Consider the following 14,790-nt stretch of genomic DNA (forward strand, 5'->3'; position numbering starts at 1 on the left):
AAAAGCGTTCCCAAGTACCTTATTATTATGCTGGGCCAAGATTTGTTTGTTAGAAAAGGGTTTTAACTGCAGATGTTACAAAATAGAATATATTGTGTATGTGCCCTTATTAAACATTTTAAAATGAAATCCTGTTATCTAAGTCAGACAATCTTGAAACCTCCTTTCTACCCCAATATGTGATTTCACTGAAACATGTTTCCAAGCAAATGTGCTTAGGAATCCAACCATATGTTTAGGTCTCAGTCCCAGTTCAGCATTAGTCCGCCTTCTTAATGTACATGGAATCTAAAATGGCCCATATTTCAGATATGTTACATGGCTGACAAAGTTTGCACAGCAACAGTGCTATATAAATCATAGATAATAATGAGCTTTCAGATTGAGAAATAATAAAAGTCTAGGCTTAAAAATTGTAAATTTTGTCATTTACTACTGTATTAAAACAAAATATTTGCTCTTGTGCTATTCTTGCATTATTTATTGACAGGCATGTCGCAAGTTTTGGGATGATGCAACATGCAAGGAGTCTTGCCCTAGTTTGCAAAAATATAATGTTATCACCTATCAGTTGGAAGACAACCCAGATGGAAAATACAGCTTTGGAGCAACTTGTGTAAAGAATTGTCCACGTAAGTTTTAGCTTTGGAGCAACTTGTGCAAGGAATTGTCCACACAAGTCAGTCTGAGAAGAAGAAAGTTCACTTTCTGCCTTCTCTCAAGGATGCTTCAAATTAATTTCTGGTCTGCATCTCATGCACATGTTCTCAAACCCTCAGCTGTTCATTCTAGAGTGGTAATTTCCAAATGGCTGTGAGAAAGAACTTCAATAATGACTCCCTTATTTGATGGATTAAATTAAATCCACTAATTTACTAGTCTAACTTCATCTCCCTCCAGCCAACCTCCATTTGCAGCTAGTGAACTTGAAATCACTCCTGATGCCACGATGCAGCATCATTAGCAAACCTGGAGTCAGGGCACCCACTGGACCTCTGTACAAATCACTAATCCTGGACTTTCCTCCTTTCAGTATGCTGCCAATTTTAATTCAGCTACCCTAAGCTTAGTTCTATAATCTGGAGGAAACTGTAAAGAAGCACTACTGTTTTCACATTATGCACCCATCATAAAAATGTGTGATGAATTTTAATGTACTCACATAATGTACCTCAAACATGTAGACTTGGGAGCATCTCTGCTAGCCCTATTTGCTCAAGACAGCTGGTGAGGCTCATCTCAACATTCCTCCTCTCTGGGTTTTATATGTACACATAGGAACATAGGAAACTGCCTTAGTGGGTACACTATTGGTCCATCTGACTGGAAGCTCAGGGTTTCAGATGGGACATTCTCAGCCTCTTTTTAAAACACAATATTTATCTTGGTTCATTTTTAATTTTTAGCCTTTTTGTTGTGCATTTGAATAACTTTTTTGTACATTTTTATTGAAATGGCAAACTAGATCAGTCAAATTCCACTCTGCCTTTCCTCTTTCCCCAGGGCCTAAGTGCTGTTTTTGACCCTCCCTTCCTACTAATGCTTCTTCAGGAATTCTGTTTCTGCGAGTTGCAGTATGAAGTGACCTGATCCACACCACCAAAGCTAATTTGTGGATTAGAACATAATTATCCTTCATATTTTGCAATACAGTTCTTGGCTTAAGAAATTATATAAATGCATGTAAAGTGTGCATTTTAGGGTAAAAAGAATTTAGAAATCCATATATTGAGATAAATTATGTATTAAAATATGCATTGTGATAAAATACATAAAACATCCTTAAATACATTGTTTTGTGTGGGGTTCTTTTAACAATTCACAGGTTAATGCAGAGACAGGATGGAATGGTCTTGGGAACAAATGCATGCAAAACTGACACAGACTGAGCCATCCATTCTTACTCCCTGTCTTTTCTAGATAACTACGTTGTAACAGACCATGGTTCATGCGTCCGGTCGTGTCCTCCAGACTCCACAGAAGTGGAACAGAATGGCATTCGGAAGTGTAAAAAATGTGATGGCCCCTGTAGCAAAGGTATGAAAACTAGAGAATCACTGGGTGTGATGCAGGTGAATATAAAGCCCTAATGTTGACCGACTTTTGTAGTACTACAGTAATAATCTCAAACAGTAATAATGATGAAGTAAGTCTTGGATGAGATTACAGTTCAACAAATGCAGCAGAAATTCTTATCAAAACTGAAAAGTGCCATTTATCAAACCCTGGTCACAGCACAAGGTTTTTCGGGGAAAGGTAAATCATGAGCCCGAACAACATGCTAGGTCAAACCGTGGCTTAGCTCAGCGCCACACACTAAAATGACTGGGGAGGAGGAAAACAGCCACAATCTCATCTCCAGGAGCTCACATGTTTGCTCGTTCATGGTTTGAGCTTAGAGTGGTAGGTAAATCCTTAAAAAGAGGCAGTGGTGAATGGAGTTCTAAAATGCTTAACCAAAGGATAATTGTTATTCTGTTTATTTAAAGCTCACGATTTGGCTTGGAGAGTTAAACAATGAGTCTGGGTTCAGACACATGCGAAACCAAACAATGAAACACAAACAGCAGAATGACCAGGGGGAATAAAGAGACTGTTGTCTCCTCTTTGGGAGCCTGTACATTTGTGCTAAGCCACGGTTTGGCTTAAATATATTTCTGTTCTATATTGTTTCCATGTGTCTGGTTCTTCTTTGCCCTCCAGGACTGACAAGTGCAGAAGCTTGTTGCGGGTGTGTATATGAGCATCTTACTGATACCTGAAGCCCCCATTGAGCCCTAACATTTATTTTTACTTTTTCACAGTGTGCAACGGGATTGGAACAGGTGATTTTAAAGGTGTTATTGCCGTTAATGCATCCAATATTGACTATTTCACAAATTGCACTACAATCAATGGAGACCTTGTATTTCTGAAAGTATCATTTTCAGGGTAAGTTGTTGTTGTGTCTAATGTGGAGCAGAGAAATGTGGCTTATCTATTAGCTCAGTCACTGAAGGTTCTGTTATTCTCTGTCTTCTAGTGATTCATACACAAGGACACCCGCTTTGGACCCAAAGAAGCTGGATATCTTTAAAACTGTTAAAGAAATCACAGGTTAGTGATATCAAGTTGTTTATAAGCCTCATCTCTCAGATTAGAAAAGGACTGAGATTGTAGGAGACCAGCATCTACTGTTAAGAAGTAGACTTTTTTATTCCAACATATACAAATAAAATCAATTGTGCATAGACTACAGACCATGTTTTGCATTTACATTCATATAAGTTGGAATAGCACTTGGTCCCAAAGGAGCCATTTAATGCTGTTTAACACCATAAGCAATAGAACCAAAACATTTTTACACCTGGAGTTCTCACACTTTGTAGCAATGCTTCTCCCTAAGTGAACAGAAAACATTTTGAACTTCTGCGGATGCAATGTCAAGATGGAGTCGGGAGCAAGTCAGCAATAACTCACAAAAAGTCAGTGAAGTTAACTCTTTATTCATGGAAACCAAAACAGCTCAGGCCTAGTGAGCACAGCAACTCTTCCCAGTAGGTCTTGCCCCAATGAGGCAGTTGCAAAGGCTGAAGGTTCCCTGCCTTTCTAAGACTCCGCCTTCCCTGGGTCCTTCCCAAGCAATCTGAGGCTCCATGTCTTATCTCTCTTGCTCTGCCCTCTTCATCTCTGTTCTGGGAGACCAGAGGAGAGGGGAGCTGCTCACAGCAGGAGATGGAGACTTCTTCAGCAGCCTGCCTGATCTCTGCTTCTTGGCCCCGCTCCTCTCCAGACTTCACTTCTGCCTCTAACTCTGGACTGTTCTCTGCCACAGTACTTGTAGTAACAAAAAAAACCCTGCCTAACACTGCTTTCATATTTCCTTCAACACCTCCCCTGCTCCATCCCCTCAGAGGAGGAAGGCCTCTCTTTCCTTCCCCGCTTCTGCCCCTTGAAATCCTCTGTCTCTCAGCCAGCCTTACTCAGTGTGCAAGGAGTTGCTGGTGCCAGCACTGGTCCAGCCGAAAGGCTTAGAGCACGGCTGAGGCGAGGGTGGGGAGGCAAGTGAGGAGGCTGTGGCACTGAGCCCACCTGAAAGTGACCCAAGGCTCATTGATGGGGCCCAACCCCCTGTTCTAGAAACACCAAGCTACCAGTCACTTGTTCTGATCATAGAGGTTGAGCGTGAATTGTGTGAGAGGGAGCAGGCAAGGACTCCCCCACAGTCTCATGACTAGGGCATGTTCTGGTATGCTGTTTCTATGGTGTGACAACATATTTTCCTTGCTTTCATGTTAGCCTCCATCTTTTGTGGGTGAATAATGCAAAGACAGCCAAGATGTAACAGTTTGTAACAGTTCTTGTTTATTGTACATTTCAAAATGAAATAAAAACATTCATTACAGAAACAGGAAGGCCAAATCACTTTTGTGACTGATGGGGAGAATACATCTAGCACACTTGTTACCCCTGGAGGGGCTTTTGATCGGGTGGAGAAGAGGAGTGGGTTTCCCTGCTGCAGCCCTTCTGGTTTCCACTCTGTTGTGAATGCCCCCCCAACTCTCTGGAGCTGATTTGTAGGGGACACTGGGGGCTACAGAAGGGAGGGGAGTTAGAAAAAAAATCCTCCTCCTCCTCTTCCATTAGTGGATGCATCTGGTGGATCAAAAGCCCTTCTGTACGCGCAGGAACACCAACTGGATTCTACCCAGTGATGATAACGATTATTTAAAACAAATATTCTCTGGATAATGATGACATTGACGATGATTTATTTGTATCCCCACCCAACTGACTGGGTTCCCTCAGCCACTCTGGGTGGCTTCCAACAGAATATAAAAATACAATGAAACATCTCAATAGAGGGCTGCCTTCAGATGTCTTCAGAAAGCTGTGTAGTTGTTTATCTCTTTGACATCTATAGAATGGTGGTTGTTCACACAACAGCCTCGTAGCAACTCAGAACACAAGTCCCTCTTACTGTATTATGGTCATACCTGACATTTTTTGAAAATTCAGAAAAGGATTACTTACTCCATCCCTTTCACTAGTTGCCCTAGGATGCAAGTTAAAAGCAAAGGAAATCAGGAAATCTGTTTTAAGAAGTTGCCTCAAGAGTTTGCTGCATTGCTCTAGCAAGCTTAGTTATTTGAGGCCTAATGGTCAGTAATATGGTCCTGGTTCATACACTCACAGTGTTCTCATTTGCATGGAGAAGGAAAGTCATGACCACTGTACACAACATCTGTTATGGAGTGCATGGTCCATATTTGGCCAAAATGTTTGATGGCCTGATCTTGCTCATGACATGGGGGGAGTAACTAATGCATTTCATTTCAATGTTTTAGGTCTGTGTGCACCCCTATTCTTTCTGGGCACAGCTCAATATTACAAGTTGTCCAGATTAATGTGTTACAGGCCTGCTTCATTTGTCACTTTCTCGTTTGTCAGGTGGACTGAAAGACAGCTCAAAATGCTTGATGTTTTGAGAGCTCTTTCCAGAACACAATCCCTGGGCAGCTGGGAAGCCTAATAGAGTATTAGCTGCATTAAGCATTACTGTAGTTCACTTTCTGCATTTTTGAAAAGGCATTCACTAGCCTGTGAAATAGTTTATCTTTATGCCACCAGCAAAAGTTACAAGTTTCCAACAGAATTTGCTAAGGGAAGTAAAATTTCTGTGGTGTCTTAACACAGCTCAGGTTTATAGACTCCAGCTTTTGTGATATTTAGCTGCCTTGGTGGCCTGCATGTAAACTGTTTACAAAGCAGTGTTAAAAATAGCTCCATGCCGAAGCTCCTTGAAATGTTCTTCAGTTTGATGTCCACATAAAAGTATGAAAGGAGCAAAGTCATTCTTGGTTGACAAAAATACTTTGTAAATGTGTTTATGCTATTGGTCTTCTTTCAGGATTCTTGTTGATCCAGGTTTGGCCACAAAATTTCAAAGATTTGAGTGCTTTTGAAAATCTGGAGGTTATACGAGGCAGAACAAAACAATTGTAAGTACAGCCATGTGCCAAAAATGCTTGTGTACTTGGGCTTATTTGTAAAAAAATGGCTAGAGGATTGGTCATGACCGACAGCCAGATTGCAGGCTGCAAATAATGTGGGATAGGGACCAACCACACTGCCACTGTTTTCTTTTATTAGCTTAAGGTTCCGCTGGGGAGGGGGACATTATCATTGTTTAATTAACACATCTCTGTTTCTTCTAATATTCTTCCATCCAAATTACTGATCAAGTAAGTATCTGCTTATCTTTAGCAGCTCTGCAGTATCTACTTTTACTACTGTATTCCATTAATTGGACTCATTTTAATTTTTGGTTTGTTGGTTTATTTGTTTGTTTTTAGAGAATGAAGCAGAGGAAGGAGGCCATATGAATTTTCCTTAAGCATTATTAGGCATTATGTCAGAATAGCTAAACCAGAATTGAAGATTTGCAGTAAACCAGGCTGTGAAACTATTGTTTGACGCCGGTTTATGGTTATTTATGTTAAGCAAGCCATTTTAAAGACTATTTTCCATGCTTCTCCAGTACTCTGCTTGCAAGATGATAAGAAGCAGGGGCACCATCTGGGGTGGTGGTGGGCTGAGCCCCTCCCCCAAAATAATCAAGGAGGGGATCCCTCAATATTCCACAGCCTACTGGGTCCTGTTGGGGCTTTCTCCAGCTAGTGGGAGGCTGCACTGGCTTGCATGGTGTCAGGAAACGCCACAGGGATCAGCGTGTCTGGCGTGAGGTCGCACCACCTGTGTAGCATCTCCCAATGCTGCAGGGACCAGCATGCCTAGCAGAAGGCTGCACCAACCTGCACAGCATTTGGAGATGTGTGCCATGTCACACATGTGTTGTCACATGCATGCTGGCCACCTTCAATCTTGGAGCAACCCGGCGCCTGTGACAAGAAGGTCTTCTTAGTGTTCGCCTGTAGTTGTGACCTGCATAACCTGCAAGCTGACCACAACCTACCATCCACACATTGTGGACTGTCAAGTATTTGACAACCCCAGGCTGTTTCTAGTAGCAATAGATAAACTTAATTTAACTGATTGTGGACTGCTGTACATTGATCAGATACATGGTTCCTGCTCACAGCTTCTGAGGAAGCTAAACTATAGTTTGTGGCAAGCTAAGCCATCGTCTCATGCTTCATTTAGGATCTTGCCAAGGATTAAGGCAACAAAACAATTGGTAATATCTGTGGTTACACGTTATGTCTGCACTGGGTGAAGAACTAGAGGAGCACACACTGGGTGTGCATTAGGCCTGGGCGGTGTACGATACCTTGCCCAGGACCGCTTTGAGGGCCAGAGCGCGATGGCACCTTCACCGGGCAGTATATCCTGGGTGGGGCTTGCCTGCCGCTGGCTCCCTCTGCCACCAGGACCTGACATGTGGAGGGAGGAACAAGCGGTACATCGCAGTGTTGAAAAGCTGACAGTGCCCAGCCCTAGTGTGCATGTGTGTTAGAAGCTGATACCGCGCTGCAAGTTGCAGCTAAGAATGGCATCCAAATCTGAAAAGCATGGATTGCATGTTAATAATGTTACCAAACTATCTCTCCAGAAGGGAATGTGGATCTCAGGCTGGAAAAGCCTCCTTATTCAGATTATTTTTTGTACTAGAGAACTTAAATTAAAACATATTAAACAGCATATTTTTGTTTTTTTCATTTGATTTATTTCAAAGCTTGTTTCTAGCACCAGAAAATCAAAAGAATAATGAGTTTAGAAAAGCTGCATTTTTCTTTTCTCCCCTCCTTTTTTTTGAAACCATATTTTTTTTCCATTTTAGGGGCCAATATGCTCTTGCCATCACTGGCCTGAACATAACATCTCTGGGACTGCGCAGTCTGAAGGAAGTAAGCGATGGAGATGTTGCCATTTTAAGAAACAACCACCTCTGCTTCGGTAACACAGTGGACTGGAATAAACTTTTTGTAACAAAAGATCAGACCACAAAAATAATTAGAAACAGAGATGAAAGTGAATGTGGTAAGTTACTAGGGGCCACTTGCCCAGTTCAAATCACCTGTAAATTTCAGAGAGACTTCTGCACATGCTTGCAGTTAATCACATTTTTAAAACATTGTGGGTTTTGCATTTGTCTGTATCTCCATAAGCATGCATTATTGGAGGCCTCAATCCCTAAGCTGCATATCAGGCACACTTGCGCATAAGGACTGCCTGTGTGAACCTTCCTGTATCCTTCAGAGGCCCTATTTGATGCTCCTACTTTCAAAGTTTAGGAGGGTTACAACCAGGGGTGGGGGGAGAGTGCGAGCAGTCAGCAGGTCAGGCACTGGCTGAGGGTTCCAGGGTTGAGAAGGTCCCTTCCCGCACTCCTTTGGAGCCAAACTCTGTTCCCATTTGCAGTGGTCGCCTAGAAGCCCATTTCCTTGTTGCTCTGCTCTGAGAAACAGTTGAGGGGTCCCTCTTCCCAGACACGCTGGCCAAAGCAGCAGGGCATGTTAAATTTTTCAACTTTCAAATTCCAAAACGAGGGGTGCTAAAAAGTTGTAAATAAATAATGACGTAGTGTAATATGTCAGGTGTTCTAATATGTTGAAGTGGTATTTACCTAATTTTAAGACCTGCTAAAGAGCAGATTATTGTTGTTCTCTCTTGATAACAACATAACAAATCATGGAATTCAAAGAGGGTGTACTTTCTTTTTCCCATGACTGTACATGTAAAAGGGGAGGGTGTTGTGGAGATCAGGTGCCTGAGAAGGCTTCTGGGTACCACAATCTAGGATGGAGGCAATACAAAAAGACCCTAACCTGAATTCTAGCAATTCATTTAACTGAGTATCAGTGGAAACTGAATCATGTCCTTGATGCTTATACTCTCCTGTGACTTTGACACCATCTTTTGAGATTTATTTAATGTATGGATGTTTTAATTTTTAATTTATTTTGTCTGTTAGCCGCTGCAACAGAAATTTGCCATCCCCTCTGCTCAGATGAAGGCTGCTGGGGCCCGGGGCCCTTGCAGTGCTTTTCTTGCCGTTACTTTATTCGCCAACGGGAGTGTGTAAAAGAGTGCAACATTGTGCAAGGGTAAGCTCAGCATTTCCTCCATTCTATTTAAATAAGATACTCAAATCTTAATCCTGTATATGTTAGCTTTCATGTGTGCCTGGCCTCTGCATTTTGCTGAACCACAGAGAAGGATGGAGACAGGGAGTTAATCTGCAGGAGTTGCATTTAACTTAGCAATCAACACAGGTAACTAAGAATAACAGAAGTTATAAGGACTATGGATCAAATATACTAGTGCCAATTATTTTGCTGGCACTGGCTGAGGAGAAAAACAGGAAAATCAGTTATATCTAGTCTATCAGGTGCAAAGGTCCCAGGAATGCATAGAAATTGAATCCCAGCTAATGATTGTGGTCCCGAGGCAAGAAGAACATGTTGTTCTTCTCTGATGTCAACCATGCAATATGGACTCCTCCACATGCTTCCCATAGAAAATATTTTCCTTGCTTTTCCTTCTACTATGTCTTTCCGAAATTCTTTGGTTAGTTTAAAACAAAATGAAACAAAAACCCAGCATATATATAATATAAACTTTTTGAAATACTTCATCTTTCAGCAGATGTTACCTGTTTATAAGTAAAATTCCTCCAGGTAATGCTTTGACCCACATGACAAATTTGGTCTTTTCACATCAAATTATGATCAGACACAGTTTAATTAGTGGTAAAGTTACCTAGCATGTAATAGTTGAACCATCTGTTCTCAATTTTTATATTTTAATGATTCACTGGAAATTTCAGAGAAGCTTTGAATTTAAGTATCAGCTGATTAACCAATATAATTCAGTCCCTTGTTTAAAAATTGCATTGTGATTCCTCTGGGTTTGCCTGCATCTCCAGCCCACAGGATGTAATTGTGTCAAGGTATGAGGTGCACATTACACTCATGTGCCCCCATGTGTAGAATCTTCAGATGTTAACTGAAAATGATGCTTATAAATAACTGTGTGACTAGAGTCCACTCAGATACAACAAGCCACACTTGCATAGGCTTTTAATAGATGAAGGACATGTGTGAAAGACGGAAAAGCTTTACATGTTGTAGGTGTAGAGCATGACTGAAGCTCACGTCTGCACCTCATTGCATACATAATTGGCCTGCAGGACCTGAGCGACAGAAGCATAGCTCTGTGGTGGAGCTTGGTTGGTTGGGAGACAACGCTGAGAGCGCCTGTGGGGCTGAAGTCAAACTAGAACATATAGTAGAGCAACAGGGTCCAGGTTCAGCCCATGGCATCATCCAGTTAAAGGTATAGCAGGTGGTGGGAATGGCCTCTGCCTCTGGAGAGCTGCTGCCAGCTGCAGTCGACAGTACTGGGCAGCGTGGGCAAATGGTCTGCCGCAGCAGAAGGCATCTTTCTGTGCCTCACCAAGCCAAACACAACCAAGCAGCCCTCTCTTGCGACCTGCCAGGTGCCTATTTCTCCAGCCCAAGAGAAGTAACATAAATGGGGATGAATGACTCCATGCTGCTGTTCATCTTTTCCCTAAGCTTTATAGCATCATGCAGGGCCATTTCTCCCCCTCAGATCTGCTTATGCTGCTCAGCTGAGTGTGGAGTACTTGAGAGTGTTGAGAAGGAGGCTGGACTACAAAGCATAGACATTGTGCCTTATCCTCCATTGGTGGCTATCACAACCTCTTGCGGGAGCAAGTTTCATCATTTAACTATGTACTACATGAAGAAGTGCTATGCTCTAGCCCAGGGGTTGTCCACCTGGTCCCTGTCGCCCACTAGTGGACATTTCAGGATTCTAGGCGGTAGGGGGTTCTACGGCCCAAGCTGAATCCTCCTTCCATTGAGCACTGGTGGGCGGTAAGGAAATTTTACCATCAAGAAAGATGCATTAGTGGGCGGTAGGTATAAAAAGGTTGACTACCCCTGCTCTAGTGTTAGGTTTCTTTGTCTATGTTCTCCAAGCCATGCATAAGTTTATAAACTTCTATCATGTCACTTCTTACTTGCCTTTTCTCTAACTAAAAAGTCCAAAATGCTGCAACCCCTTGGTCCTTTTGTTTACCCTTTTTTGAACCTTTTCCAACTCCACAATATCCTTTTTTTCAGGTGTGACAACCTAAATGTATCCAAATGCAGTTGCACCCTAGATATTGGCAGTTTTATTTTCTGTTCTAATGATCTCTAGCATAGAATCTGCCTTTTTCACTGCTGCCCTACACTGGGTTGACATCTTGATTGAGCTGTCTACTATGACCCCAAGGTCCTATTCCTGGTCAATCACCAGCATTTCAGATCTCCTGAGCATATATATGAAATTAAGGGGGCTTTGCACCAACATGTAGCTCACTTTGAAATGCATTTGCCATTTTACCAAACATTCGCTCAGTTAGAAGAGGTCCTTTTGGAGCTCTTCACAATCTTTTTTTATGTTAAGAACCCTGAACAATTTAGTATCATCTGCAAACTTCATCACTTCACTGCTCACCCCTGTGTGTTGATTAGCCACACGCATATGGCACACTTCTAAACAGATGTAGGAAGAAGCCATGTTTCTTGGATCCTATGCATACTAACTGGAGAATGTACCCAAACAATGTAGAAAATGCTGTTGAGATATTCACATTCCCCAAGGCCTGTTGTGCATGATGTTGGAGCCATGGATGGAAAGCCAGCTGGACAGGCCCCAGCCGGAGCACCTCCCTTCTCAGCCTTGCCGCTGCGGAGATCCCTCAGTCATCCTCCTCTGACGTGTGTCCGCAACTCATACTGCAATGCAAGAGCACACATTACTCAGCAGAGTAAACGCACAACAGATCTGGCTCGAGGCGTGGATACTAGACTACGTTTATTGTACATAAATCAGGACAAAGAAAACATGGCTTCTCTCCTTGTCGTTCTTCTCAGAGAGAGAGAACACAAAAGCAATACAGAGCGGATGTTCCGCTCACAAAACTCCAACAATCTGTGCTGGAATGTAAACAGACATATGACATGTAACAATCCCGCACATCTGCAGCAAGGGAGGAATGGAATTCCCAACACAAAATGGTTAGAGAATGTTCACAATTGGGATATCATGCATATTAACCAGGAAATTTGCACATGCTCCATGAGGCCTGTACACAATGTCCATTTGTTATGCAAATTGACCACTAAACTTAAATTCCCCCTAACATGGGGGGGGGGGAATGCACCTTGGTATCTTGCTGTCACACATAGCTGGAGAAGTTGGCTACAGCACAGAACTCCAGGATTGCCAGAAAGAAACTGCAGAGTGCTGGAGAAATGTGTAGCTAGCACATCACTGGAAGGAGGCTTTGTCAGTGGGTGGGTGTGTGGGTGTCTGTAGTGCTCACTACTACTATGATGCTTTTGGGCATCATAGGTATTTCATAGCCACTCCTCAGTCTGACAGTGTGACATGATTGGAATTTCCTCCCAGGTATTAAACTTGAATAATCCACTACCTTAGCACTGTCACCTCCCTGGTCTTTGAAGCTAATGGGATTGTCTGTTTGGGTCTGGGTTGTTAATGTTGGAGTGATGGAGTGTCTTAGCAAGATTTTGGAAGTGACAGAACAGGCTTGTTATAGTGTTGCTTCTTCCAGTGCTATAATATAGTCCTTCTGCCCTCCTTTATTTATGTGCATCAACCCTGACAAAATACTACATTAATGTTTCAGCACTCGGAAACTTGGAGTAATATCTTGCTGTTAAAGTTATATTCACTTTTCTATCCATTTCAGGAATCCTCGGGAGTTTGTAAGAGAGCTTGAGTGTCTTCAGTGCCATCCAGAATGCCTGGTGCAAAATTCAACTGAATTCAACGCAACTTGCACAGGACCTGTAAGTGCATATTGTCTTGCATTCTTATTCCCAACAACACTTTAATGTTCAGTTGCCCCAATTCCTAAACCATGGTGGACTCAGATCTGTGCAATGCAACAGAGGGTGCGGGTAAATCTGCTTGGTGGGTGGAGGGACTGAGAGCTCACGTAGGTAGGAGAAACCTATTCCTAGCCAAGCCCAGGGTATATTTGCCTAAGTGATGCATAAGTCATTTGCACATAAGGGCTCCCCTGTCCATGTGCAGAGCAGTTCCCTCCACTGAAATAAAAGCAGAATCATTTTCATGTTGGATCTCCTACATCCATAAGCAATTGCTAGTTTGGGTGAAGGGAAGTATGGAAGTTTTGTATGGGGGGGAGGACAATAGCTGTGATAATGATGGGCAATTAATCACTGCAAAATAGGGGGGAACCACAATTTTAATCTTTAGTGAGAATTCAGTTTTTGGCACCATAGTGTTACATCAGTGTTACATTTTACATAAAATATCCCAACTCTGCTCCGGCATATCCAAAACGGTACAAGCAACGCAACTCCCCACAGCTAACATTCCTGAGGGACACTCAGCTTGCCTCTTAAGGGGAATGTTCTAGGGCCAGCAGAAGTCTAGAGATGTGGGGCTTGGTTGTCTCCAATAGTTTTTGAAAATTTAAACATCTTGCCTGCAACACTATTTACCAGTTACTGCCAGAAAGAAGGCCATCATATGGGTGGCATAACACAGTTGGGGGAAAGGCTGGGAACAAATCAGGGAGCAATCAAGGAGGCTGGATGGAATTTAAGAGGGCACAGTAGCAAGCAAAATGGAATGGTTCTGAGGAGGAGCTGTTGACCAGCCTGCCAGCTAGGAGGCAGTTCATGCGTTTGGTAGCCATGGGTATCAGCTGTATGAAGGGCTTCTCAAGAACCTGCTGGGTTGCCCTATCTCCAGCACTGATGTGTGCCATTGGTGTCCCCACTCAATGCACAGTCAGCATTAGTCTAAAGGAAGCATACCCGTGCATGGCTCTTTCCACAGGAATGGGTTCCTGTCCCCATGAAGTAAGCCCTATGAAAGTACAACCCTACGTTTGTATGCCCCCCTCCCCCGCTTTCTGGCTGACGTCATATGTGCTTTGGCTGGCTAGGGCTGGTGCATGCATCTTAACAGCAAGACCAACTGACTCATTCTTGAGAGCCCCTTCACATTCACATGGCCCTAAGTGGTAACCGTCAGGTGGGTGGTGCTGTTGACGAAGGAGGAAGGAGCAGAGAAGGTGGGTGGAGATTTATTTGGAGCAACACCATTACTGCAAGAGGCTGTGTTTCTTAGCCTCTCTCTGTGAATATTGAATAAACAACATTGGCAAGAACTTTCCTTGTCTTATCCATTCCTGGCAACCTACCATGGGGGGGGGGGGTTTGGATCCTCTGACGCCTGACATTTACTAACCTTTATGCCATTCCATTAGTGCCCTTCTCAGCTCATGAACAAAAGTATTTTATATCCCAATTTCTTATTTCTTACGCAGGGTCCAGGCAATTGTCTGAAGTGTGCCCATGTAAAAGATGGTCCTCATTGTGTTAAGTCATGCCCCGCTGGTATTTTGGGTGAAAATGATACCATTGTCTGGAAATATGCAGATGAAAATTCAGTGTGTCAACTATGTCATCCAAACTGTGTTCGCGGGTGAGTAGAAACACTTTATTTTAAAGCAAATTGAAGTGATGAGCATTTTAATTTGTGAATCTTAACTGTGTAAACAAAAATACTAAAAAATTAACTTAACAAGCATGAAAGCAAGATACAATCAAAACTAAACAGAACTGCTACGTTCTAAAGATTTGGAAGTGATTTTGGTGTTTTAGGTTTTAAAAAATTGATTTAATACATGGGGGCACATCAAATCTTTAAAAAGATTAGTAGTTGAAAGTGGAACTGCTGAAGCTGTTGTGTCTGGTATACAGAAAAATA

The 14,790-nt window shown here is 42.5% G+C and overlaps 1 protein-coding gene across 3 annotated transcripts in view; it reads left to right on the top strand.

Annotated features, from left to right (window-relative positions):
* Window positions 1–14,790, top strand: part of EGFR (epidermal growth factor receptor) — a 148,742-nt gene that overhangs the window by 102,379 nt on the left and 31,573 nt on the right. For all 3 annotated transcript variants that reach the window (XM_083407008.1, XM_083407009.1, XM_083407010.1), the window contains exons 7-15: window positions 491–632; window positions 1,921–2,037; window positions 2,805–2,931; window positions 3,023–3,096; window positions 5,891–5,981; window positions 7,781–7,980; window positions 8,915–9,047; window positions 12,734–12,833; window positions 14,348–14,505. In XM_083407008.1, coding sequence (XP_083263134.1) covers window positions 491–632; window positions 1,921–2,037; window positions 2,805–2,931; window positions 3,023–3,096; window positions 5,891–5,981; window positions 7,781–7,980; window positions 8,915–9,047; window positions 12,734–12,833; window positions 14,348–14,505 — 1,142 coding nt within the window. The remainder of the gene's footprint in view (window positions 1–490; window positions 633–1,920; window positions 2,038–2,804; window positions 2,932–3,022; window positions 3,097–5,890; window positions 5,982–7,780; window positions 7,981–8,914; window positions 9,048–12,733; window positions 12,834–14,347; window positions 14,506–14,790) is intronic.

The sequence above is a fragment of the Podarcis tiliguerta genome (assembly GCF_965153285.1).
Source record: "Podarcis tiliguerta genome assembly, chromosome: 12".
Taxonomy (NCBI): domain Eukaryota; kingdom Metazoa; phylum Chordata; class Lepidosauria; order Squamata; family Lacertidae; genus Podarcis; species Podarcis tiliguerta.